The following is a 27,652-nucleotide window of genomic DNA, read 5'->3' on the forward strand; positions in this document are numbered from 1 at the left end:
TCGTTTATAAAACTGATGTTCCGGTTCTCAGCTTTGATTGGCTGCGATGCGCTTCAGTGGTTTTATAATAAGTGATGACCGCACACCTGAGACCACTTGGCAGTTAATTTAAAGTTCACGCTGTGCCCGCTAGATTCACCGCCTTAGATGAATTTAAAGCGATTTTAACAGCAGTGAAACATTTTCCCACTTTTACCATTGTTATTTTGCGTAACCCACATCAGATTCCAATTGTTTTCGAGTTTATATTTGTTCTGTCTTATTATAAGGGTATCAGCCCCCTGTGAAGTACTTGGAATTGAACAAACCTGCAAGAAATGCTCATTACCAATAAAAAGGCTGTTGAGTGTTTTTTTTTTTTTTTTTTTGATTTTGGTTTTTTGTAACTGCTGCACGTTCACTGACTTCTAATATACTCAAAAATAAATTAATGCATAGGCCTAAGCAAAATCTTAAACAGGACTCATTGCTTTAGGTTATAACAACTCAGATTTTATTATCTTGTCTAATTTGTTCTAAAATCACTGGTGCTCTTTATCTCAGCTTCTAATGCAGCCATATGCATTTAATGATTAGCTTGAAGTGCATCCAATTCTTACACGGTAATACGGCTTTATCTCTATCCTGTAAGCTTAGGCACGGTGCCATTTTATTCACAAATAAAGGCATTGATTTAGGAGGCAACGTATTAAAGGGGATATTTTGTCAGAAACGAATTTGTGTGGCTCTTTTGAAAACCAATTTATTCTGATAGTTTATTCGGATAGTTTAAACCGACCGAGACTTGCAGAACACTATATGGCATATCTAATAGCCTATGAATGTTATAATAGTTTAGGATTAGAAACTGTTTCGCCCATTATTTATGTATTAGTCAAAATTTACATAAATTGGCCTACTAGCCTAATAAATTAATTTCCTCCTGTACCCTAGCTATTTATCACAGATTTATTCATGACATGGACAGACGTTGTCGACTTTGTTAAAGTACTGTCGTGGATGCTCAGTCCTGATTCAGTTACTTTGCGGATGAGATCATTTCACGCCTGGAGCTGGGAGCCAAGCTTTGTGCGGGACGGACCACGCCCCGGCCCCGGCGTGCGGTGCACCAGGCTAGGTTAGCACGCAGCTGCTACATCCGGGCGCTCTGCTCAGTTTACAAGCCCTGCGAAGATGGCGACGTCAGGGAGGAGTGCATTATTATCCTCCACCTTAACTGGACCTAAGAGCACACTGGAGAACTCCAACCCTGAGGAGGATGATGGGCAGAATTTATGGTGGGTGATAAGAATTTGAAGCTGGTTTTATTGTGAGCTTGTGGGGACTCTATAGGCGCAAAGGGTCCTTTGTGCTGGGATGAGGATGGTTTGACAGCTAGCCCGCTAACGAGGCTAGCTAGCATCAGCACCAGACCGACTTGGCACTGGTGATACAGCAGCACTAGCTCACTGTAGCTTCTCGCTGTCAGTCGTTTATTTGTTAATGAATGAACGAGCCGCGTTTGACCGTGTTTGTAACGGAACTGCTCTGTCTGCAGGTCCACCATCCTGAGTGAAGTGTCAACCCATTCAAGATCAAAGCTACCGTCTGGGAAAAATGTCCTGGTTATGGGTGGGTATCTGTGTATGTCTGCAGTCTCCCCGCTAGCCCGTAAAGGCATCATTAGCTTGTGCTCATCTCATCCTTTTAATACTGCTTTATAGCTGAGCTAGCCTGCTCTGGACTAATGGTGCTTTTGTGTTCAAACCTGGTAGCTGGGGCGTCGGTTAGCAGAGAGACAGGTGTATTTACTGAGCGCCCACACACACACACACACACACACACACACACACACACAATACCTCATCATCTTATCGGGCCGCTTTGAAACACTGCAAGTCATTCTAGCATCCAGTCATGCTAGTAGCGGCTAGGTGGAGATGATGCTGAGGGGACAAGACAAACCATCGGTCTGGTCTGTTGTTTGAACGGGGGCACGGGCCATTGAAGCAGAGACGGTGCCTCCCTGTCTCGCTCGGTCCTCGTGCTGTCCACACTCGCGCGCGCGCGCACTCACACACGCATGCACACTGTCTACACACATCCGCCTGGGATAATCCGCAGACTGCTACCCATTCCAGCTAATCAGCGAGTTGGTTACCGATGTATAAAGCCATTTGTCTGTTATGCTATTCATGACAACATCAGCAAGCTCGTGCTTTATGATGCACACAGTCCCCCTGTCGGTTTAAGTTATGTATAGCATAGCTCAGGAATGGATGCAGCCTTGACCTTAACATAGGCACAATAACAATGGAATTCTTGAGGTTAGCAATAATGCCAGAACAAATACAGATAAAATACCCTAACAGGAGGTATATGATATATTAGGGCTGCATAATGAATCTACATGGCTTTCATCCTAGTCTAGATTGGATTGTTTACAGTGTTTGCATGCACATGTTTATGTAGAACTGCAATGATTGGTTGATTAATAATTTAGTTGATTGACAGAAAATATACATGCAAACTAATTTGCTTATCAATTAATCATTTAAGTTATTTTTCAAGCCAAATTGTCAAACGTTTTAGTTCCAGCTTCTCAGTTGTAAGGATGTGATGCTCCTCTTTGTTTTATGTGACAGTAAACTGAATGTCTTTGGGTCTTGAACAGTTGGTCAGACAAAACAAGCAATTATAATGTGTCACCTTAGGCTTTTTATAATCATGGTGGGCATTTTATAGCACATGACTAAGTAATGTGCAGATTGATCAATAATGAAAATAATCTTAAATTGCAGTCTTGTGTTTTGTGCAGATTTGTGCAGTCCTAATTTTGGATAGTAAGTGGTGCACACAGCTCATAACATTAGAAAGGACAGCAGGATGAATAGAAAAATAGTAGATCTTTAGCAGTGTTGTGATGTGTCAGCTCTCAGTTAGTTAACTTGCTTTTTTCAAATTTTCTTTGTCTGATTTAAACTGAAAGTGTTTATTATTGTAGTAAATGCTGACATGGAAAGGGCATGTTTTAGTTTATGGACCATATTTATTGTATGTTATTTACTGATTTTACATATGTATGTGTTAAGGTGAGGTGGGCTCGGGGAAGACCACCTTGGTTGCAAAACTACAGGGTGTCGAGGAGTACATGAAAGGGCGTGGCCTGGAATACCTCTACTTCAGTGTCCATGACGATGATATTGATGGTAACCTGCAACTGCTTGCAGTTCATGAAATGAATTACTATGTCCATCTACACTTCTCTTTTTATCACTTTCTGTCACTTAGAATAACAGAGTACTTCTAAAATAACTCAGCAGTATGGTTGTATCGAAGTGTGCCTTTATTTTAATCTATTCTGTGTGTGTTTAGACCACACTAGGTGTAATGCCTGGGTCTTAGATGGAGACCTTTACCACAAAGGTCTGCAGGGCGTAGCTGTGCCAGTGGACTCGATTGGCAACACGTTGTTGCTGATAACGGTTGACATGTCGCGGCCGTGGAACGCCCTGGACTCCCTCCAGAAGTGGGCTGCCGTCGCTAGGGAACACATCGACAAACTCCGGGTCGCCCCGGAAACACTGCGGGAGCTGGAGCACAGACGTGAGTCACACTGACAGCAGTTGGGCTAACTGGTAGATAAAATAGAAGACAAAGTATATTTACAGCAGTGGGTTTTTTTATGAAAATGTTCCTAAAGGTAAGAAAAAAATCTCAGTTAAGGAGTCTCTTTATCAAAGTCTTACATTGGGCCACAGGTCTGAAGAGGCCCAGTTATGATGACACTACATGTTTGAAATGGTAACCCCTGCCAGGTCTTAATATTTGCTTATCATCATTTGTGTCCATTAATGTTTGTGTGTGCGTGTGTGTGTGGGTGTGTGTAGTTGTAAAACAGTTCCAGGAGTACACAGAGCCCGGCAGTGGGGAGGATGGCACCCCACAGAGGAGGAGTGAAGAGGAGGAGAGCGTGCTGCTACCATTAGGAGACAACACACTCACACACAACCTGGGCATACCAGTGGTTGTGGTCTGCACCAAGGTACACACACTAATCACTGGGCTGTAAACATTGCTTTAACATACTTCCTACCTCTGTCTTACACCTACTTATCTGTCCTCAGTGTGACGCCATCAGCACTTTGGAGAAGGAGCACGACTACAGAGACGAACACCTGGACTTCATCCAGTCCCACATCAGGCGTTTCTGTCTGCAGTGTATCTTTTACCAAATCAACATTCTCTCATCATTTTCTTTAGCTTGCATGAGCTAAAAGTTGCCTAAACCAAAAATTTACTGTCATTGGGAACAAAATGAAATTACTGTATCTATGCAGATTTTTAATGGGGCTGCTGATCTGTACAATTGACTCTGTAATTTTGGATCAGGTCCATTAAAGGGTTTTTTGTTCTCAGGCCAAAGGCGGTGTTCCCAGCAGCAGTATAATTGCAGAGGTGTCTGAACTATCATTGTTGATATTGCTTTGTGGCAAAGAGAGTTTGGTAAAGGTCACAGAGCACCCAGTACTGCTTGAAATTGTTTGTTTTTTAGAATCAGTTATTACTTTTTCAATTGTTGTCTCTAAAATGAACCAAGATTGCACACTGCCTTAATTCTTTTGTGTAATGATAGCAATTAGCCTAAGCTACAATTTGTTTTTCTCTTGTGCTACTGTTATTAAGAATTTGGTCACTACAGTGTTTAGAAATTGTAGTGTTAAAAATGTCCTTAACAGCCCTGTCAGACGGCGCCTCTCTGGTTTACACGTCAGTGAAGGAGATGAAGAACCTGGACATCCTCTACAAATATCTGGTCCACAGACTCTATGGCTTTCCCTTCCACTGCCCCGCACAAGTGGTGGAAAGAGACGCTGTCTTCATGTAAGCCTGGGATGAGGATGGTTTGACAGCTAGCGAGTGTGTATGTTTGGTTTGTAACCCTCTCTCTGTCTCCTCCTCCAGTCCATCAGGTTGGGACAATGAGAAAAAGATTGCCATACTTCACGAGAACTTCCAGACAGTAAAAGCAGACGACAGCTTTGAAGACGTAATAGTCAAACCACCAGTCAGAAAGGTATGGGCTTAACTTTAAAAGATTCTCTTAGGCGAAGCTTAGCTGTGCTACAGATTCTTTACTGCTATAATATCATGCATCAATACCTTCTACATCATTTTTGCAGTTCACAGCCAGTGCACTAAGCTTAACCCAGTATCCCTGCAGGGATCATGAGAGTTTTATCCGATCTAATTTATTAGCTGTCAAAGAACTTTAAAGACAAGCTGGCAGTGAAAAAAAACTTTTAAAAATGCATTTATTTTCCCTTGCCTCTCACCAGATTGTACATGAAAAGGAGATTCAGGCAGAAGACGACCAAGTGTTTCTGGTAAAACTGCAGGTCAGAAAACATTTCAGTTGCGTTAATGCCAGTTGCTTTGCTGCTTGTGGAAAGTCCAATTAAATCTGACTCGAGGGTCTTGATATGTTAATTAAATACTAATTGGAGCGAGTGTGCATATTGTGCTCTAATTTGCAGTCGCTGCTCGCCAAACAGCCCGCTGTGACAGCAGGGCGACCCGTGGTGAGTGCTTCCTCTTTTTTTTTCCCCTACTTTGGCTCATAAGATAAAGCGAACCTCCCTCCAGTGTCCATATGTGTGAAATAAACTGTTGTTTTATAGGATACCACTAGCAGAGCACCCACTGGCTCCCCCAGGACGAGTAATCGTTCTGCAGCGGCCAACGTAGCAAACACCATGCCACAGTCAGGTATGCAATGCATTTGATCACACATGACCATTGTTCAGTCATTGCACTGCTCTGTGTGTATGTGTGTGTGTGTGTTTTAACTCTAGTCCCTCTATGCTGCAGGTCAGACCAGTGAGGGTGTGTTGGCAAACTTCTTTAACAGTCTACTGACAAAGAAGGCGGGTACAGGGGGGCCCGGGACGCCAGGTGGTGGTAACAACACTCCAGGAACTGTACGCAAGTCAGGTAAGAAGGCACACACACAAACACACACACACACACATACAAAGTATTACGTATTGTTATAGTGCTCTGGTTCTGAAACATAGAGGAAAAAGCATTATTTATTATTATTCAGTTGTGTTTTAGGATTTATTACCATTTTCAGTTATTCCTCGTCTCCCAGCTTCTTTTTGGTTTTCACCTCTCATCTGCCATCTGTTATCTTCTCATCTCTGTCCTCTACTCCAGACATGAACATAACACATGGTAAAGAGACTCATGAAATGGTCTGAGTGCATCTACCGCACCACACCCATCATCACCACCTCTGTGCCTGTTTGTAGCTCTGTGACTGTATTTCACTCTTAACTACACTCATAGTCTTTGCTGTGGATTTTCACTATTAACATCATTCATAATGTGTGTATGTGCGTGCACTAGTCAGAGGATGCTGGCCACGTTAAGGTGTGTGTGAGAGTAGATACTCCTCATTTATTATTGCTTGTGTATGTCATTGTTCATTCTCAGAAGCATCCCACTGATTGCCCTTCCCCTCCAATCAACCCCCCCCACCCCACCCCACCCCCTTTTTCTTGAGCCTCCAACTTTCTCCAGCATCCAAGGAGGAACAATGCTGGGATCAAGCCTCCTGTATCACCCATTACTAGCTCATTAACTGGCTGGAGAACAATTAATGATGTTAATTTATATATTGTTCCAAAATATAGGTAATGTAAAAGTCACAAACTACTCAAGCTGAGAACTGAGCTAGTGGTCCAGGAGATGATCCTGTGGCTGTTTACTTACTTTTGTGACACATGCCTTCATTTTGTTTTCAGGAAAGCAGTCAGTTTTACTTTTACATTAACCGTTCTAACTGCAGCGTTTGCTAATAAGTATTTACAAATGACATTAGTTTTTCAATGGTCGTGTAAAACAGGAAAGCTCAGACATATTCACAATGACAAGTTGATTGAATCTAGCTTACTAGGTGACTTTATCTAGAACTATGTAAAGTTAACCTGGCAAACAGGTTTCAAAGCTGCATATCTTTTTTTCTTTTTTGATGCCAGTCATAACCAGGATGATTCCTTTAATGACAGTTTCATCCCACATATCTCCCTCCTTAATGCCCTGTCTCTACTTTGCTCCCCTACTTTTGGTTTATTTTCATTTTTCGGCATGTTGCATTGCATTTCTTGTAACTAACATCTGTCGCAAGCATTGCACATGATTATTAATAAGGCTGGGCAATATTGGGAAAAATATGCTCACACTCAAACATATTGGCTATACACAGTACAGCATATACCAAATGATATGCATTATCTGTCACATAGCTTAAGGTAGATATTTTATTGATAGAACTGTATTTTACCCAGTAGCCTATAAATAGGGTGCATCAGATATACACAGGATAATACGGATGTATCAAGATGAAAATACATCTCAAATCAGAATTGCAACAAATAATGTCTGTTTTCCACTGAGTACTGTTCTGAACTTGATAACTACACAGGATGTAATACAATGTCTGTAGAAAGACATAAAAATGTTGACAATCATGCAATACAATATGTAAACTCTGGAAAAAAAAATCCCTACCATCCCGGCTAATATTCACATTTTCACCCAGCTCTTATTATAACAATGTGTATTTATGCTTATTGCATTGTGCCTTATGCTCTCAATGATTCACTGGGTAAATGCTTGTCAGCCTCTGTGGTAATATTCTCTGTGATGTTGACCTAATTTACACATTTGTATTTACCTACCCACACTTGACGCAGGTTCCAAGCTGGGCCTGAGCGATGTACAGGCGGAACTGGACCGCATATCAAGCCGGGAGACTGACTCGGACTTGTCCAATGCCAACGAGACCCCTGCCACCGATGGCCAGGACACATGAAGACCAACACACGTCACCCTTCTCTCCTCTCCTCCCACCCTCCCTTCCCTCCACCTCAGTCACCCTCCACCTCCCTTCTCTTCCCTCCCTCCACTCTCAGCACCTTCTCCATCACAAAGATGTGGGGGAGAAGAGGGGAAGTAGGGGAGAAGGAGGAGGGGTGGACACACAGTTGTTCCTCCGCCATCCTCTTCCACTTTCTCCTCAAGGTGAAGAACTCACCCTCTCTTCCCACTACGCCTTCTCTCGCACCTCATTCCCCTTCCCCTTTCTCTTCTTTTTCTGGCTGTTACGCTGAGGGCAAGTATTTGTCACTGTTACATGACTGTCTGTTACATGAGAGGAAATGGGGTACAGGGAGACCAATGGGGGGTGTGTGAAGGTTGGGATGGGAAGAGGTGGGGGATGAGTTGAAAGAGACTGATTGCAAGAATGAAAGCGTTTTATCCATCCATTTATTGTGATGGTACAGTTAGTGTTTTTACTGTAGGAACTGCTGAAGGGCGCATGTTGAAGAACCTGCACTTAGGTACTATAGGGATGCTTGTGTGATTGTGTGTTTAATGTATGTGGGGCAAGTCATGCCTGGCCAGAGGAAGAGATTGCGAACATAAAACAAAAAAATATGCCTGAAACACAATTGCAGACAGTCTTTTTTTTTAAGATGAAGGGACAAACATACCAGTATTTGTGTGAGTGTGTGTGTGTGTGTGTGTGAGAGAGAGGAGAGAGAGAGAGAGAGAAAATGAGGCGGAAAATTAAGTAAGTTACTTCAGCGTAGACCTGTACATTGAAGGATTTTTGGCTGTTTGCTTTTCAACCAACAGGCAAAAAACATTACTATGCTCTTACACTACAAGCTCTTAAAACAGTGCATACACTATTATCGCAGCAGCCCTGTCTGCTGGACTACACAAACCAAACCTAACAAAAAATATGCTACAAAAAACAAAGTACACACTTGAGCACTAGTCCTGTGTAGAAGGCACCTATTGTCCATCATGGCACCCGGTTCTACAATTGGCCAAACTTCCCCTTGTGGTAAAAACTGCTCAAACCTGTAGATAACAGACAGTGCACTGAATAGGGAGGGTGGGTTGGTGGGTAGCTGAGCTTTACTTGTACAGAAAGAAGCACTAGTTTTCAGTTTCATAGTACTAAATTCCATAGTTGGTGCGGGCAGGGTGGTGGGTGGGGGGGGGGGGGGTCAGAACATGGGAGGGTCACATCAAGAATGTACAGTCATTGTCTTGCTGATTGGTCCTGTTATTTCAGAGCTCTGTGTTGGCGTTTGTATAATCAGATCTGTTAATCAGTCAAATAAAAGGTGTATTTATTCGGATTCATCCACCTGGCTTCTCTTGGTTTCTTTACTGTCATTCCTCCTCTTATCGCTCTAAATAAGGAGTGATATTTTGAAATGTTATGAAGGATAAAAACAGGTTGCAGCTGAGAATCCTTCAACCAGGTGATTTAGGGGCTGAGCCCTTGTTGGTGAGCATCCAAGTGTAAAAGGCTGAAGTGCCCTTGTGCAAGACAGTGAATGAACTTAGGGACCATTGAAAGTTACTTGCTGGGATTAAAATGTGTTGGGAGCACCTGATCCGCACAATTTAGCCATAGAGCAAACAGCAGATGATGGACAAAAGTGGTTGTAATAAAGCAAGCAGATGGTGCTGGTAGGCAGCGTGCTTTTCCTCAGGCACAACACAAGGTTAATGGAGGATGAGACACTAAATATCAGTGGGGGTGTAAAGTAACAAAATAAACGTAATCTTTGTCCCTTTTCTAGCCTCAAAATTAACTGTCTATGAGCCTCATCACTAAGTTAATTACTGTAGGGCTATTACACTATCTGTCATATCCGATTCTCATCTAACTGCACTGAGGGAAGGCAAGTGAAGAGAACACCCTACATACAACATAAGGATTAATGTATCACATCATAAAATATGAGTGTGAATCAGAGGTTGTCATTTTCTCCTGATTAAGAAATTATCAGGACATGCAAAATACAGGCTGATATAGATTATTTGTGTGCAGTGTATTTATACATTTATCTGTTTTATGGAAATGTATATATATAATAACTCTTCCTCGTATCTTTGGAGGAATAGTATTTACTGGCAACTTTAAAGCATTTATTTGCATGAGCTCTAAGCAGCTAAGAAGACTGGAATGATATAATCTCAAACCTACTTACTTACTGATTGCTAGGAATGAGAATGACAAATGTGGCCAAATAAATGAATAAATTAAGTATGAGAGAGGGTAGATAGATACATCTATTTCTACTTGCAGACATAGTGGTCTTTTATATTGTCTTTTCTGTTTCCCATGCTGTTTCTGTCATTACTCAGGTAAATGAAATATACTTGCTCCTTTCTTCACCACAGTGGGAGACAGGATGAGCCTCATATGGTTTTATTCCAAGTCTTTGATGTTAGTCCCAAATACTGACAAAAAAAGCAGTTGCTGAAATAAATGTCACCACCTTATGAGAGATTCATTTGAGGCAGTGGATGAAAAATATATTGCCACACTTACACTGTCCTTAGTCTGATATTATTCACACCCTCTGCAAACATTCATTCATTCATTCATTCATTATATATACCGCTTATCCGTTTAGGGTTGTTAGGGACACTGGGCAAGAGGCGGGGACAGATCACCAGTCCATCGCAGGCCTCTGCAAACATGTGGCTGAATATCTTTTTAATAGCCATTTTTGTCACTCTTTGATATATGATATGGATATAAAATGTTTCATCGGATCATTGTGGTATAATAAATGATCATAAGTTTCCATTTCCTGCAGTAACATATGCTTCCCAGTGACACTTTAGACTTTGACCCTCTCTCATCTATGCACGTGTCAGACACATGAACAACCACTATATCATGTGTGACACTTTCTCTGTTTTGATTATTCTCATTTAAATTCTTATAAATAAATTTCTTGTCAATAGCTGTAGTAATATGTCAAATTGAGCTTTCCTATCAGTTAACTGCAATGCTTATGTGTCCATAATGCTGAGAAACTGTAGAGAATGCTCAAGTACACACATAGTGAGTGAGTGTTGGATATCAGACTGTGGTTATACTAGTATGTGCACTGCAATAAGATTACAGCTAACCAATGAATAAATTGCCCACAGCGGAAATGCAAATGTAGCAAATATAATTTCATATAATTCCAAGCATAAATAAATATGATGTATTAAAGATTTTAAAATCCTTTTATCATACAAAAAAAATTATGTATAGCCAAATATGTTTGAGTTTTCCATTAGTTAGTGAAGGATTCATCTCAGTCCGCCACAAATTGTGTCATGACAAAAACAATTATGGAGACAAAATATCAAATACCATTTAAACCATATCACAGCATCATGTTATTGGGACCATAGTATGTTTTATTTTTTATTACAATTAGTGTTTTTAAGATGGGCACTTTGTCTGTCATGGAATCTAATTATGGGTATCTATAGAAAACCAGAACATTTTACACTACGTGGTTTAATCTGAAGTCTCTCTCTATATTTTTTTTCTCAACACTGCAGCTTATCATTTGCAAAATAATTTTAACTGTATGTGCCAGTTTGTGAGAAGAACACGAGAGAGATGGCTTGATTCTCGTGCTTGCTAAATGATTAATGAAATGATGACTTAACTGATTATGATAAACGAATGGATGATATAGCTCTGTTAGGGCAAATGTTTGTGTGTCTGAGCTAACTGCATGTTAATTGAACCCCTCATATCACAGCAGCTCGTGAATCACATTCCTTTCTAATGAATGCACCTCGCCCTCCCCACCACTACTACAGCAAGTATGACACATCTGTCATTAACGTCGGTGAAAAATCTAAAAACTGAAATGGTCGACTGCTCTTAAGGTAACAACACTACAGCCTTTCATAATAATTGTAAAATAATAGTTTCAACGCTAAAACTTTGTTTAAAATGGCGCCCTATTTTTCCTAGTGCGGCAGAATACTGTATTTTCTCCTCTCGCCATCTTGATGTTCGATCGCACAGGCGGAAGCAACATCTTCGGCGGAGCAACGGCGGGTGTGGTTCGGACTCTTACGGGTGGTTCACCTAGCAGCCCTTTTCCTATTTTCGGCCAAGAGAAAGGAGAAAATTTTCCTGACAAGAACCACGGAGGAGCCGCTCGACTCTGGTAAAGATAGTATGTTTGCTACAGCTATTATACAACGTATTTACGCGCGGCAGTTTGTGTTTCACGAAAGAAAATCATCTTTGCCTAGGGAGGGGGCTCCGGTGGGGTTTTCTGATTTGGCTGGACAGCACAGCAGGTTTTGTACGGTGGCGCTTGGATCTACTTTTCATACGTCCGGGCTAGCTAGGCTAATCAGACCAGAATTAAACATTTGGGGGGTTCACTTGAAAGTCAGGATTCCAATAATGAACTGATTTGGGACAGCGACTGCTTCTAATACTGGTTGCGTCTCAGGATAGGTCGAAAGCATTTTTTACTTGGTGAGTGAAGCTCAAAACAGTGTTTGTTTATGTTAGCTAACTAGCGGAGGGGATAGCTACGCACGTTAGGTTAGCATAGCGAGCTTTCAAGGTAAGCTAGCCAACCTGTTAGCCAGCAGCGATGGCTAATTCATGCTAGCGCGTCGGTCTTGAATTGTATGTCAGTAAATTTTGTGTGGTGATTGTGATGTAACCTTTGCGGTTAGCTGCGGTTTTCGTTCAGTTTTTATTAGGCAGCTTGTTACGCTCATAGTTAGACCCACCATGAGAGGAGGAGTCATGGAAGTGATTGCGGGGCGGAGGGGGTAGTTTCTCTCATTGGAAACCCAAGCTGCGAGGTCGGAACTTGGCCGTGGTAGGGGGAGGGGGAGAAATATGCCTTTGATGTTCTTTGCCGCTGAATGGTGAATTGTGTTCGTGCTGGCCTGGAAATACCCACCGCTTTGCTCTCTCGGCTGGAGGTGGAGGCTCGGCATTTCCCCTCATAGCTACGTTAGTAAGCCAAACAAGCATCTGAATCAGGGGGAGCTGGCACAGGTAGCGCAGAAGACAGCAGTTTTATTATTTAGACCACGTAGGAGAAACGCATAAACATTACGATTAGGTTTGGCTTTGGCAAACAAGAAGTCAAGGTTGAGTGCGAGTTGTCTTATTTTCCCCTGTGTACTTATTTCATTTTTACACAGACTTATCTGCTGTGCGGGCTGAGGGCAGGCAAGAACAATGGCTACCCAGTGTAAGTACGAAAAACTTCATCACACACTCTTTATTTTCACCTAAATGCGTTTTATGTTAATACGGACACGGTCATTCATAATTTATCTTTTATGTCAATACCTAAGAGTCTTTCTGTACATAAATTAATGAAATACTGTAATCCTTGAGGCAATGTGGAAATTGAAAAAAAAAACGGGAGCTAGGTGAGCACATGTCACAGTATCCCTACTAATTATAATTTGTTTCCTGTTACATTGGAGTTTATCCTTAAGGAGGAAAGAAATGTAGGATTATGAGAGAAAAATCATGGGCACCCACTTCAATTTATGATCAGTGCCCAAAGGTACCAGACACAGAGAAAAGCAAGTGTTTGCTTTGCGTTCCCTTCATCTTAATATGCTTAAACAGGATTACGTTTTTCAGGCCACACTCTCATTTAATGTGTCCCATCTTTCTTTTCCAGACAACTAACTACTGCTATAATTTCTACATCTCCTATCTTCAGTAACTTGAGATTTTACATACGCTTCGCTTAAATTAAGTTAAAGGTTACTCTTTTCCTTATGTCATTCCTTTTGTTTCACCCTTTTATTGTGTAGCTGATTTGATGGAGTTGGACATGGCAATGGGAGATAGTAAGGCTGCTGTGAGCCAGTGGCAGCAGCAGTCCTACCTGGATTCAGGCATCCAATCTGGAGTCACCACCACTGCACCATCTCTGAGTGGCAAGGGAAACCCTGATGCTGAAGAGGATGATCCAACTCTCTACGACTGGGAGTTCAACCAGCCCTTCACCCCTGAGGCAACAGGTATGCAAGATATTTGCAGCATCAGGATAGCTACTGTGGTATGAATGGCATGGCAAAATCTTTGATGATTGACAAATTTCTATGATCCTGTGGTATTTATCATTATAACGCATTATTCTCAGACATTGAGGGTTATGCCATGACTCGGGCCCAGCGTGTACGTGCTGCCATGTTTCCCGAGACCTTGGAGGAGGGCATTCAGATCCCACCCACCCAGCTGGATGCTGCCCACCCAACAGCAGTGCAGCGCCTGGCAGAGCCCTCTCAGATGCTGAAGCATGCTGTTGTCAACCTCATTAACTATCAAGATGATGCTGAGCTGGCCACTCGTGCCATCCCAGAGCTTACCAAGCTGCTCAATGATGAGGACCAGGTACAAATACAAATGAGTGCATTATCTCATGAACACATTCAATACATCACACAAATGTAAAATGTAAAAATTGAAGCTTGTCGATTAACTTTTCATGTAAGTTATCAGAAATGGACTTTAAATCCCTTCCTGGATCACTCAGTCCTAACAAAAATGGTCTCTGTCCTAGGTTGTTGTGAATAAAGCAGCTGTAATGGTGCATCAGTTGTCAAAGAAGGAGGCATCGCGCCACGCCCTGATGCGTTCACCTCAAATGGTTTCAGCAGTTGTTCGTGCCATGCAGAACACTGGTGATGTGGAGACAGCTCGCTGTTCTGCTGGCACCTTGCACAACCTGTCTCACCACCGTGAGGGGCTCCTTGCAATCTTCAAGTCTGGAGGTATCCCTGCCCTGGTCAAGATGCTTGGGTAAGAAACTGGAGAAAACGCTGAGTGGTTTGTGTTGGATGTTTTTTTGCAGAGGAATCTGATGGCAGAGAGTGGTTTGATGGGAGGGTTAACTGTTGGATTTCCTTGTAGCTCATCTTTATGTTGTAAACAATACTACTCTGTCAGTGAATGGTAACTCATAAGCCAGTTCCTAATACTATTTTCAGAGTTTGACTCCAGCTCTGGCCACAAACTAGCAAGGCATGTTTGTTTTAGTCTCAGATATGGCCAGTAGGCAGCAGTGCTCTATTAATCCCACTGGGCATATGTGGTAATGGCATGAATTAACTAAAATGTGTTGTAATGCTGACATAGACTCAATAGCTAGAGCCTCAACACCATGAGCCTCAACACCTCTCTGACCCAAAACCAAAAGTCCCTGTTTTAGCGTCAACACTTTCTGAGGCTCCCGTTTGCTCTCTCCTTTTCTGTGGGTAAAGGCCGTACACAGCGTAGAAATGCAATAGTGTACTCTGCTGCTACACCATGAGTCTGTCAATCATGATTAAGTAAATAATGAATCAACTGCAAATAACAACAAACAGTGGCAATGGTACAGCTCTCACCAAGCGTTGGCATTAGCCAACTATCACATGCACAGAAAACCTCATCTTAAAATGATCATAACAAACCAGCAAGTATCAGACTATCAGTGGTAAATCAAAACTTGATTTGTCACTTTGCTTTGACGGCAGCATGCTCAGATAACCAACTCTAAATTTTCGCCAAGCAGCTTACTTTCCAAAGAACAGAATACCCCACAGCTTACTTTGAAACTGTGTCTGAAATGTCTGCTTTCCTTGTTGTGTTCTTTGTATTCGCCATGAAAAGCCAAAGCACATAGCCAAAACAGTTAGCTGGCTGGCAAGTTGCAACCTGCTGGATGTGACGTGTGTGTGTTTGAATTTGCACCTGGGATCAGATTACCACTCTTTAAAAAGCAGGATGGAACAATAGCATGAAAGGCGATGAACTGCCTGATTTTATTAGACCATAATCACTGAATATATTTGGATACAGGTAGCAATTTGGATTGTTTTCTCATCCTGAGTGAAGATGGTCTTTTTAACTGTAGTAGGTGATTTACATCATACAGACACTCAAGTTTCCATTGAGTGTCTTTGTGGTGCTTTGAGTCCTCTTATATATTTTTTCAATGTTAATTGCCCCTTGAATGTTGGATTGTTAGTGCAGATGTGAAGCACGGCAAACTGCCATACTGGTACAGTGCTATGAAGTACCAGCAGTAATTTGCAGATTTCTGTACAGTGGTTGTGGTTAGCAGGTCGGATCAGCATGTAATTCCTTGAGGACAGCATTTTTTTAACATGGTGATGTGTAACAAAAAAGGTAGTGTTAACTTTTGGCTGTGGAACTGCTGTGCCTGTGGTCATCTTTTTTTTTTTTTTTTAACTGTACTACATGCTGTAAAAGCAGCTCAGCATTTGAATTTAAGAATTAAAGAATGCCGAACTGGAATGGTTTCTTGCCAGATAGAGTACCCCAGACTGGGAGTTCTTCCAGAGACTAAAGGTCTGACTCCAGTACTTCACATAAAATCTGAGTTCATTCTGACTCCCAACAGCCCATTGTCTCTAACACTTCACCCTGCACCCTGCTGCACTGATTATTAACCATCAAGCAAATGTATGCTGTGTAAGCCTGATTGAAAACTGTCATTTGCTAAGATGAGTCTGGGCAGAAACTGATTGTGTCTTGTCATTATGCCCAATTCCAGAAAACCTTCCACTTTGTGTGTAAATTTGTGTTAACTGAGCATATTTTTGTCTTTTTTAACAGACACAGTAGTTATAAAAGGTGTTTGTGATGGAGGTTTTTACAGAAGTTGTCTAATTATTTGGGGGTTTTTGTACGTTTTTCTAGCTCACCAGTGGACAGTGTGTTGTTCTATGCCATCACCACACTCCACAACCTGTTGCTGCATCAGGAAGGGGCCAAGATGGCGGTGCGCCTGGCCGGAGGACTGCAGAAGATGGTGGCCCTGTTGTCTAACACCAATGTCAAGTTCCTGGCAATCACTACTGACTGCTTGCAGATCCTGGCATATGGTAACCAGGAAAGCAAGGTATTGAGACTGCTACTTATTGATGCAGGCATTCACATTCATTCATCCATGTTATCCAGGTTTAAATGTCCCTCATATGCCTGTGCACACCACTTGGCTGGCAGCAGTTTGCTGTATGTATTAACACAAACCTGTCTTGGTTTTAGCTGATCATTCTGGCCAGCGGTGGCCCCCAAGCCCTGGTCAACATCATGAGGACATTCACATACGAGAAACTGCTGTGGACCACAAGCAGAGTGCTCAAGGTGCTCTCTGTTTGCTCAAGCAACAAGCCTGCCATTGTAGAGGCTGGTATGTAACTCATTGCAGTACAACTCAGTGTATCATTACAGGTCTTGGATATGTTTTCTAGTTGTGGTTTGCTACTGAGATGCAAGTGCTCTGATCTAATATATATTTTTTTTGTTTTGGCCTGTGTGTGTAGGTGGCATGCAGGCCTTGGGACTTCACCTGACAGACCCCAGCCAGCGTCTGGTTCAGAATTGCCTCTGGACTCTGAGGAATCTTTCAGATGCTGCCACTAAACAGGTATGATACACTCTCATTGGGCACAAATGCTAACAATGTTAGCAGCATCAATGTTAACAACTATTGCTCATTTATTGGGTGAAATGTCCGCAGTGTGTTATAAGAGAGACACATGAGAATGTGTTAAATTTTTTTCTCTCTCTCTCTCTCTCCAGGAGGGTATGGAGGGTCTTCTGGGGACCCTGGTCCAGCTGCTTGGCAGTGATGACATCAATGTAGTGACATGTGCTGCTGGCATCCTCTCCAACCTGACCTGCAACAACTATAGTAACAAACTCATGGTCTGCCAGGTACTTCTTCTTCTTCTTATTATTATTATTATTATTATTATCTGTTGAATGTTGGTTGTGTATTGTGATTTAAGTTCTTTGCCTGATGTCTTCTATCTTTGGCTGCAATAATTTAGTCCACTGATAAATTTCATCATGCTAGGTTGGAGGCATTGAAGCTCTGGTGCGAACAGTGCTTCGGGCCGGGGACAGGGAGGACATCACAGAGCCAGCAGTCTGTGCTCTTCGTCACCTGACCTCCCGCCACCAGGATGCTGAGATGGCCCAGAATGCTGTGCGCCTTCATTACGGCCTGCCTGTGGTGGTCAAACTCCTGCACCCTCCATCCCACTGGCCACTAATCAAGGTCATTACACATCTCTGTTTCTCCACACCTGCACATTTCCCAGACTAACAATGGAATTTAGCTAACAAGCTTGCATATATAGATATTATTGTTTACCAGAATTTACTTCCAGCCAACCAAGCTATATTTAATCCCCCCCCCCCATCTAGGCCACAGTTGGTCTGATCCGGAACCTGGCTCTTTGCCCAGCCAACCACAGTGCTCTGCGGGAGCAGGGAGCCATCCCGCGCCTGGTTCAACTGCTTGTCAGGGCTCACCAGGACACCCAGAGGCGCACCAGTATGGGAGGCAACCAGCAGCAGTTTGTGGTGAGTAACCAAGGCAACATCCCTCAAACTTGCATTATTTGAACATTCTGAATTTGTGTGTTTAATCTCCTTTTTTCTCACTCAAACTCATACAGGAGGGTGTGCGTATGGAGGAAATAGTAGAAGGCTGCACAGGAGCTCTGCACATCCTGGCCCGGGATGTCCACAACAGAATTGTCATCAGAGGGCTCAACACCATTCCACTCTTTGTCCAGGTAAAACTAAACCCTTAAATGTGTAACTTTTTATTTTATCAGCTTAATAGTTTTATACAGTGTTCTTTACAACAATACGTATATTGTTGACTACATTTTCTCTTTATCTCATTCTGGCATTTGCAGTTACTGTATTCTCCAGTGGAGAATATCCAGCGTGTGGCAGCAGGTGTGCTGTGTGAACTGGCACAGGACAAGGAGGCTGCTGAGGCAATTGAAGCTGAGGGAGCCACTGCACCGCTCACTGAGCTGCTGCACTCCCGCAATGAGGGCGTTGGTGAGTAAACATAAAACAGACTGCCCACATTTCTGATGGTCATTGTCAATGAGTTACTTGACTTGTGCTGCTGTGCGTTCTCTCCTGTAGCAACTTATGCTGCAGCTGTCCTGTTCCGCATGTCTGAGGACAAGCCCCAGGACTACAAGAAGCGTCTGTCAGTGGAGCTGACCAGCTCTTTGTTCAGAACTGAGCCTATGGCCTGGAATGAGGTACACATACATTAGTAACCAAGCAAATAAGCTATAACCAGGTACAACATACCCTTCTTGGCAGGTTTTGAGCATGCAGCGTCTTCACACTGAATAAGTATACTCACCACTGTCATCATCTTATATAGTATATATGGTATAAAGTTAGTATGTGATATAGAACTGGAAGAAAGACAATAACTCCTCCACATAGGCTGGTTTATAACAGACTATACTCATCACTCTTGTGCCTTTTTATAGACTGGAGACCTGGGACTGGATATGGGTGCTCAGGGAGATCCTCTGGCTTACAGGCAGGATGGTAAGTAACTGCTTTATCTCTAATGAAATCCTCACTCTGTCTCTCACCTCTTATTTATGTAATTTGATCTTTAAAAGCACCTGATCGGTTTTAGTGGTTTCATTTTAATGTGATAAGCGCAGTATCACTGTATCTGTTACTGTACACCAGCATTTTTTTTTTCCCCTGTCGAGAGCTTCAAAGGGAAAACTTGTGTCAAGAAATACACACAGAATATATAATGTGTATCTCTGTGACAGATTGTTTTGCACCAGCCATAAAGGTCTTTGCCTTTCAGATGGAGCCTACCGGGCCTACCCAGCAGCTTATGGCCAGGACACTCTCTTGGACCCCATGATGGAAGGTGCTGACTACCATGCTGACACTCTGCCTGACCTGGGCCACCATACTGACCCGCTGCCAGACCTTGGTCACACCCAGGACCTGATGGACAGCAACCAGCTGGCCTGGTTTGACACCGACCTGTAGGATTGGTGAGACAGACTTCCACAAAACAACTAACTGACAAGTTAATTGTAAAAGCAATACTGATATAAACGACAACACATTGATCCATGTTTTTGTCCTGTGCTCTTTTGCAGTTGTATTCTGATAGAACCTGCATTGTGATCGGCCTGTATTGTCTGAAGCAGCATTATGATTGGCCTGTAGAGTTGTTGAAGGTAAAGAGAGGAATAAGGGGTCTTGGAAAGTGCCTGACACAAGAAAACAAAGATGGTTGCCACGGGAATGTTAAAGCAAGTTGTAATGGGGGGAAAGAAAGGGTTAAAGTATCAGATGTGGAATCACACAATGGAGGTCTTGGAGCAGGTTACCTATATGGATGAGTGCACATGAGGTGGATCTTAAAAGTTTGAAACACATATGTTTTAGCCTTGCCTGTATTCTTATCAGTTTTTTGTTTCTATTTTTCTTATTCTATTTTTTTATTTCTTTTTGTATTACTCATTCTCTGTTATGGTACTGACCCAGCTTGCCTTCGCACTAGCCATCTTCATTTTCTCTTCAATGCTAATCATTTGTAATTTTTTTTTTAAACGTATATTACATGTAGTGTTAAGTTATAGTGATATTATACAATGTTCCTTTGGTTTATGGCCGAATGTGTAGAACACTAATAATCAGTTGAATTGTACTCTGACTTAAAGTGTAACATTGTGTAGTTTTTTTTTATAATCTCAGAAATGGAGAATTATGCATTCTTAATATGTGCTTGTTTAAGCATAAAATATGTCAGTGTCACAAATGTTCTAAAGAGGGATATGGGTGAAATTGAGGGTGGGTTGGGGATAAATCTAGAGACAAGTGTTTTATATACAGTATCACTGGTAGGTTAACAACTATTTTGTATGCTATCATTGGATGTCTGATAGAAAAGTCTTTAACGCTATCGTTGGTGGTCTAATAAAACCCAGTTTTATGTGCTATCAAGGGTAGCTAGGTTGACGAAACAGTTGTAGTCCTGCTGTGCTTATTTTGGAGACGAGGTTATGACACGGCTGAACAATAAAATGGCATTTTATTTCATTTAGTCTCTGTCCTGTGTCTTCTGTTCCTCCATGTGATGAAGTTAATGTTTAGCTCTTGAAGAGACAGACCTACGTTTTCAAAGGCTTTTACAGTATGAAGAGGATATGGTTATTGTTCATGGTTTTTGTCCATGGTTTACACTCAACTCAATGTTTGTGTCCTCCACATTTAAATGGTGAGGTCAATTGAATAATCAGATGAAATTAAAAAAATATATAATACAAGTTTAAGCATACTGAATCAAAAACCTGTGCTAGGGATGTCACTGGATATAAGCCTGGACACAAGACAATGTTAATGGATTTTTTTTAAGGAAGTATATGAAGTGATCATAATTTTGCTCTCTTGTTACTAGGAAGATCAAGGGTAACTGTTGAAAGCTGTCATAAAGATTGTGCTTCCGTCATGTCTGTTGTGAATGACTTATTTGCTTCTTTGTGTGTTATCAGTTATAGTCATAAAAATATTTATAAAAGCTGTTCCTGCATTTACAGTTGACGTCGGGAGCATCCAATAAGTACAACTGAAGAGCTTTTCATTGGATCTCACCAATATTACATACCACCAAAAAATGCTGGGCCACAGTATATTGAGCTCAAAGAGTCACAGCTGTCACATACTAAGTACCATGTGCCTAAAGGCAACACATTTGATCGAATCCATCATCACTGCAGCTCTCATAGACACAGCATATCACACAGGCTGTTCTGGTTGTGAAGTGTGGACAGCAGCTTTGTTATAAGTCAGGAGAAGAGCTCAGTGCTGTGGTGTCATGGTCATGGTTCCTGCAGTTTTTCCTCCTGTTTTGTATTTCAGAAACACAAGAATGAATGACACAAGCAGCCTTGTGGTATTTGTTCAACTGATGGAAGGTTTTTCATATCTTATAACAAGCACTTGACAAATTCATCTAAAGGGCATGCTTGTTTTTTGACATTTAGCTGTTACTCTTGTATAACTTAAAATGTGAGGAGGTGGAAAAGCTAAGAAAATTATAATAATCTAAATCATCTAATCACCCCCAAACACCAGTTTCAAGCAAATTTCATGTTCACAGAGCTTCAACAATATTTTCATACTTAAATAAGAAAAAAAGGTGTAAAAAAAAAAATACTTGAAAAAAGAGCTGTTGTTGCTGTTGTTAATATGTAGGCTTTCACAGCTGCTTTGGAAATGATCTATTGTTACAGGCCGTTCAGACAGACCTTTAGGCTCAGTAGGACATTAGGATCAGAGTGTGTATTTCATGTTAATGAAGACCTTTTCAAAGTGAGTAAGGCCTGAATCATTGGGTGGGGCTGTGTACATAATAATAGATCCAGTCCAGTGGCTCACCTGGAAGTTCAATGGCTTTGTAACAGTAATCTCTCTCAGTTTAGTTTGTATATTATGTCTACATCTACAGGATTAACTGATACGCCATGGGCCTAAAGGCTTCAAACCAGCAGGATTCAACAGTTTATAACAGCCTTAACTACAGGGACTAACCTGAAGCATCAGCACTGACTTTGTTTTGTTTTTTGCTTCATAGTATGGGTCTCATCTCAAATTTCAAAAACTGAATTCTGACTTTTTGCAAGATTCGGGGTTAGTCAGTGTCTGGAATCGGAAGGAACAAAATTCAAAGTCTGTATTTTGTATCTGCAAATATTTACATAAAGTATTATTTTCAGTAAATACGTATATCTGCATTCTCACTTGTAAGCTATTTAAGGTTAAACTCTAACTGCCTTGAGGTTAGAGCTTCTGTTATTGCATTCATTGAATGTTATACAAAAATAATTTAGAAACCTTATGCTGAAAAATACTCGGCATATTGCATGTATCTCATTAACCTGCAGTGCACACCCTCTAATGTCCTATTGTCTCCACAGGACTTATATCCAGGGTTGGCCACCTCAGGTCCACATCTGCACTCAGTGAAGCTGTGATAGCACTACTCTGTGTGAGACTCTCCAACAAACAATATGCAGTTTGGGACTCAGCTGCATCAGTGAGGTCTGAGGGGCACCAGCAAAGTGGCCAAGATCGCTGTCGTTCTCCAAGACGCTCCAGACAAGATGCTCACTTTTACTCAGGTAAGGAACTGCTAAACCAGTTTCAGTGATTATGTTTAACAATGTTGCAATGTGAAACACCAACTGTTGTCTTAAATTTCTATTTGATGTTTTCTAGTTGATGGATTGGCTGGAGCCACTCATCAGTGAAGACAGAAAATCTGCTGAGAACAGCATCAGAGTCTGTTTATCAAGAAATGCATGTTTTGTCAAAGTAAGTATTGATAAAAAAAAGTGAAGTTTTAATATTCCCAGTGAACATATTCATTACATTTTTAAAGGAACACATGTCCATCTGTCTGTATGAAGTCTTAACTCAGTTGTGTTGTGTTTCAGATTCCAGTGGCCCCACACTCACTGGACAGTAAGAGGAACTACTGGACTGTCAGATCACAGTAAAGATGGTGCGTCGTCACTTTAAAGGAATCCTGCATCTCTTCCCTGAGTTGGCCTCCAAACTGGAAACAGAGAACGGGAGCAGGCCGTCAGCTCTCCACTCTCCTGAAGCTGCAGCCTGCAAAGCTGTTCAGATCAGATGTGAGGTGAAGTTCAGCAGTCCTTTCTCCATCGAATCCCTCCTGAAGAGAGACGGCCCCTCGCCTCGGCCGTCCAGACCTTCTCCTCTGTCCAGTGTGCAGGTCAGAGCGGAGCAGCAGCCTCGGCCCACACACAGACACATAGTCGGGACGAAGAGGAGCCTCAGCTGGGACTCTGAGGAGCCTGTTCACCTTCAGGTTTCAGCTGGAAGTTCCCCCATCTGCTCAACAGGGGGCAGCACACACCATGGATTTACTGCTGATGGAGCTGCTAAACCCATCAAGAGGATGCATGTGAGCATAGAGACTTCATTCCCTGCCTACACTGGAGCTGCTCCTCATTTCACCAGCTCACACAGCAGTTACATCACTTACTCTGTGCCAGCATTTACCCATGATGCTCTCCGCTTATGGCTGTAATGTGTTTTAAACCTGACATGACATGGCACTTTATGTTTTTACACTGTATCACAGTAAACATGTATGATTTAACAGTATTGTCTTATCTCAGTCTGTGCTGTGTTGTTGGGATGACAACATGTAGATAGGAGCACTGAACTGTATTACACTGATTTAGACTCAATATGAATGTCAGTATAAATATATATAATGCATATTTGCACAGGTAGAGGAGCAACAGTGGTGGAAAGTAACATACAATTGTTAATTCTAGTAATTCTAGAGTATTTCTATTTTATACTATTCTGCTGTAGACTGTACACTGTACTCTTTACTCCATTAGACTAACTGACAGATACAGTTACTAGAGAGTGATTAAAATTTTAAGTAAAACACACACATTGGTTAATAGAATTATTGCATATTAATAAAGCATCTGATTTAGCTCCACCTCAACAAACTACTACAGTAGCTATTACTGTATCATAACAAGGGGCAACTCATTTTGTACATTTTCTTAGACTTTTGTACTTCAGTGAAACTTCAGTGCAAGACTTATCCTTTTAATAGTATGCTTTTACAGGGTGTCATTACTACTTTTACTTAATCTGTGAATTTTACTTGAATCTGAGTTTTTATTCCACTGCTGAGGAGCAGTAATATTTACTGATCGAAATTAATCCAGCACATGTTTGAACAGAGAGTAACAGACTGAGCTTACAGATCAGATGGTTGCAGCTATGAAGTACTGCAAAAACTGAACAAGGACAACTATTTAACAACAACAACCTCCATTAAAATGCTTCTCCTATCAGGGAGATATGGATATAGTGTGGCGAGGGTGAAAATCACTGGATTGTGGCCAAGAGCTTTCGAGTTAAAAACTTCAATTACCTGTATTGTTCTTGTTAAATCACTCACATTCCAATGTTTGACACCTCATTTGTTACAGTCTTTGTCATTTTCACTTAGACCTACAGGTTTGCTGTGGAAAATGTGTATTTGTTCTGAAAAACTGAGAAAAGTAAATTCAGCTTGAATAAATTCTGGGATTAGTCTGAAAAGCTTACTTCAGCCACTTTAAAGAGAGCAGAATATATTAGGATATAATATAGGATAGGATATAACTGAACATGTTATTAATAGAGGCTTATGCTACTAATACTTTAAAGATCTTAGCATAGATTAGCATTCTGTTGTTTTTTTATTTCAAATAAACAATTGTTGAGGTGCAGTTTCACTTTGGACTCTTACTGAAGACAACCACAAGAATAACTTCTTTTGATGTTTTATTGAAAACATAAAGTGCCATGTCATGTCAGGTATAAAACCCATTACAGCCATAAACGGAGAGCATCATGGGTAAATGCTGGCACAGAGTAAGTGATGTAACTGCTGTGTGAGCTGGTGAAATGAGGAGCAGCTCTAGTGTAGGCAGGGAATGAAGGCTCTATGCTCACATGCATCCTCTTGATGGGTTTAGCAGCTCCATCAGCAGTAAATCCATGGTGTGTGCTGCCCCCTGTTGAGCAGATGGGGGAACTTCCAGCTGAAACCTGAAGGTGAACAGGCTCCTCAGAGTCCCAGCTGAGGCTCCTCTTCGTCCCGACTATGTGTCTGTGTGTGGGCCGAGGCTGCTGCTCCGCTCTGACCTGCACACTGGACAGAGGAGAAGGTCTGGACGGCCGAGGCGAGAGGCCGTCTCTCTTCAGGAGGGATTCGATGGAGAAAGGACTGCTGAACTTCACCTCACATCTGATCTGAACAGCTTTGCAGGCTGCAGCTTCAGGAGAGTGGAGAGCTGACGGCCTGCTCCCGTTCTCTGTTTCCAGTTTGGAGGCCAACTCAGGGAAGAGATGCAGGATTCCTTTAAAGTGACGACGCACCATCTTTACTGTGATCTGACTGGAGTCCAGTTTCCAGTAGTTCCTCTTACTGTCCAGTGAGTGTGGGGCCACTGGAATCTGAAAACACAACACAACTGAGTTAAGACTTCATACAGACAGATGACATGTGTTCCTTTAAAAATGTAATGAATATGTTCACTGGGAATATTAAAACTTCACTTTTTTTTAATCAATACTTACTTTGACAAAACATGCGTGGGTTGATAAACAGACTCTGATGTTGTTCTCAATAGATTTTCTCTCTTCACAGATGAGTGTTGTCAGCCTGTCCATCAACTAGAAAACAACAGGTTGAAATTTTAGTTTTAAGACAACAGTTTGTGTTTCACATTGCAAAACATTTTTAAACATGATCACTGAAACTGGTTTAGCAGTTCCTTACCTGAGTAAAAGTGAGCATCTTGTCTGGAGCATCTTGGAGAACGACAGCGATCTTGGCCAGGTACGTGGTGCTCTTCCTGAACAGACCTCGCTGATGCAGCTGAGTCCCAAACTTCTCAGTCCTGTTCTGCATCTTGTTTGTTGGAGAGTCTCACACAGAGTAGTGCTATCACAGCTTCACTGAGTGCAGATGTGGACCTGAGGTGGCCAACCCTGGATATAAGTCCTGTGGAGACAATAGGACATTAGAGGGTGTGCACTGCAGGTTAATGAGAACCTTTTCATGAGCAGATGAGGCGTTAATGCTGGAGGTGGAGCCAGTGATCACAGTAATAGTCCATTTCATAAAGTTCATCAGGATGCTCTGAGAGTTTTATCTGCACCTTTGTTCATGAGAGGAGACACATGTCTCTATTTACTCCCTAAACATTAAATAAAACAAGATTAAAAGTTATTGTGTATGTGTTGTTTTTTCTTCTCTTACATGGAAATCAAATTACTGTAAAGCTAGCTTTGAATTGATTTCATTTTTCTGCATGTGGTTGCTGCTCAAGGCATTTAGTCCAATATTGTTATGAGGCATAATTAACTTTTACTTTTTTTTTACTATTGTTATCAGCCAATCCACAATTGGAGTGTCACATGTAGGCCTCTTCAGACTCACATCCAGATTAGTGCCAAAAGTGTCCCAGTACCGCTCAAGAATATTTGGACCATGGTAAGAATTTTAAATGTACTCTACTTTAGGCTCACACCCAGATTAGCCAGTGCTGACTGTGCAGCAAACTTGCCAAAAGTAGCCAAAATCTGTTGTGAAATATGTGGGTCATATTTTCCATCATATGTTGGACAGTCAGGCTCACGTCCAGATAAGCCAGTATCAACTGTGCTGCATCTATACCAGAATTGGCCCATGTCTGTTTTATGTTTGGGACAAAACAGAGCCAAAATCTGAAGATAAATATCAAATAAATGTCCACTGAAAAATTGTAATTAAAGATATTGTATTACAGGGTCTCAGGTCCAAATGGACACCTCAGCATTTTCCACATCATAGTCATAATACAGCTAGCAGATCCTTCACTGATGTGAAACATGTGATAAGTATAAACATGCGTCATTTACTGATATTCAAACCGGTGCTGCATCAGGGTTTAACAGTGAATTGATTAACTAAGCTTGTTGGATATTCCTTATCAAACAATGACTATTTACAGAGTCTAATATAACTCCTACTATTTATAGACAGTTCTGAATTTATAAGGCAATATATTGACTTATTGTAATATGTTGTACAGAGCTGAATTAAAAAACAAATGATGAATATTTAGTAGTTTTAACCTCACAAATAAGTCACACACATAGACAAAGGCTGTAATAAATGAGGTGACAAACACTGGAATGTGACAATTACAACAAACAGAGAAGTCTTTAGTCACATTCCAGTGATTTTCACCTCATCTGAGCTTCACACAGTTTACATTCAGTAGTGAGGTGCAGGGTAAGGAGTGGGGTTTTTAAAAAAAGAACATTGTGTTTCTGCCTTTTTCTTTTGTAAATGTATATTCTATACATGCAACAAGTGTA

At 41.5% G+C, this 27,652-nt stretch overlaps 3 protein-coding genes across 6 annotated transcripts; 2 read left to right on the forward strand and 1 right to left on the reverse strand.

The window, feature by feature from the left end:
* Positions 1-1,137: 1,137 nt before the first annotated feature.
* On the forward strand, positions 1,138-8,586 carry dync1li1 (dynein, cytoplasmic 1, light intermediate chain 1). 2 transcript variants are annotated; one of them, XM_018697630.2, is made up of 14 exons: positions 1,138-1,277; positions 1,538-1,611; positions 3,072-3,188; positions 3,355-3,585; positions 3,870-4,024; positions 4,107-4,200; positions 4,728-4,863; positions 4,945-5,056; positions 5,319-5,378; positions 5,517-5,561; positions 5,661-5,748; positions 5,851-5,973; positions 6,199-6,216; positions 7,740-8,586. In XM_018697630.2, exons 1-14 carry the CDS (start codon positions 1,174-1,176, stop codon positions 7,856-7,858), a joined length of 1,476 nt encoding a protein of 491 aa, XP_018553146.1. In that variant the 5' UTR covers positions 1,138-1,173; the 3' UTR covers positions 7,859-8,586. The 2 variants fall into 2 exon arrangements, with proteins under 2 accessions (XP_018553146.1, XP_018553147.1); XM_018697631.2 differs by lacking the exon at positions 6,199-6,216.
* Positions 8,587-11,880: 3,294 nt separating this feature from the next.
* On the forward strand, positions 11,881-20,782 carry LOC108897809 (catenin beta-1). 3 transcript variants are annotated; one of them, XM_018697599.2, is made up of 17 exons: positions 11,881-12,044; positions 13,051-13,100; positions 13,681-13,890; positions 14,013-14,263; positions 14,433-14,671; positions 16,577-16,778; positions 16,925-17,069; positions 17,203-17,306; positions 17,462-17,596; positions 17,739-17,942; positions 18,092-18,250; positions 18,346-18,465; positions 18,592-18,742; positions 18,833-18,954; positions 19,195-19,255; positions 19,533-19,728; positions 19,837-20,782. In XM_018697599.2, the coding sequence occupies exons 2-16, from the start codon at positions 13,088-13,090 to the stop codon at positions 19,721-19,723; spliced, it is 2,307 nt and encodes a 768-aa protein (XP_018553115.1). In that variant the 5' UTR covers positions 11,881-12,044; positions 13,051-13,087; the 3' UTR covers positions 19,724-19,728; positions 19,837-20,782. The 3 variants fall into 3 exon arrangements, with proteins under 3 accessions (XP_018553115.1, XP_018553116.1, XP_018553117.1); XM_018697600.2 differs by having other exon boundaries at positions 11,901-12,053; XM_018697601.2 differs by lacking the exon at positions 11,881-12,044 and adding an exon at positions 12,214-12,364.
* Positions 20,783-25,015: 4,233 nt separating this feature from the next.
* LOC108897841 (forkhead box protein H1) lies at positions 25,016-26,498 on the reverse strand. The gene is made up of 3 exons (XM_018697640.2): positions 26,067-26,498; positions 25,865-25,960; positions 25,016-25,741 (listed from the first exon to the last, which is right to left on the reverse strand). Exons 1-3 carry the CDS (start codon positions 26,196-26,198, stop codon positions 25,112-25,114), a joined length of 858 nt encoding a protein of 285 aa, XP_018553156.1. The 5' UTR covers positions 26,199-26,498; the 3' UTR covers positions 25,016-25,111.
* Between the last annotated feature and the right edge of the window lie 1,154 nt (positions 26,499-27,652).

This window comes from Lates calcarifer, linkage group LG3 (genome assembly GCF_001640805.2).
Source record: "Lates calcarifer isolate ASB-BC8 linkage group LG3, TLL_Latcal_v3, whole genome shotgun sequence".
NCBI lineage: Eukaryota > Metazoa > Chordata > Actinopteri > Centropomidae > Lates > Lates calcarifer.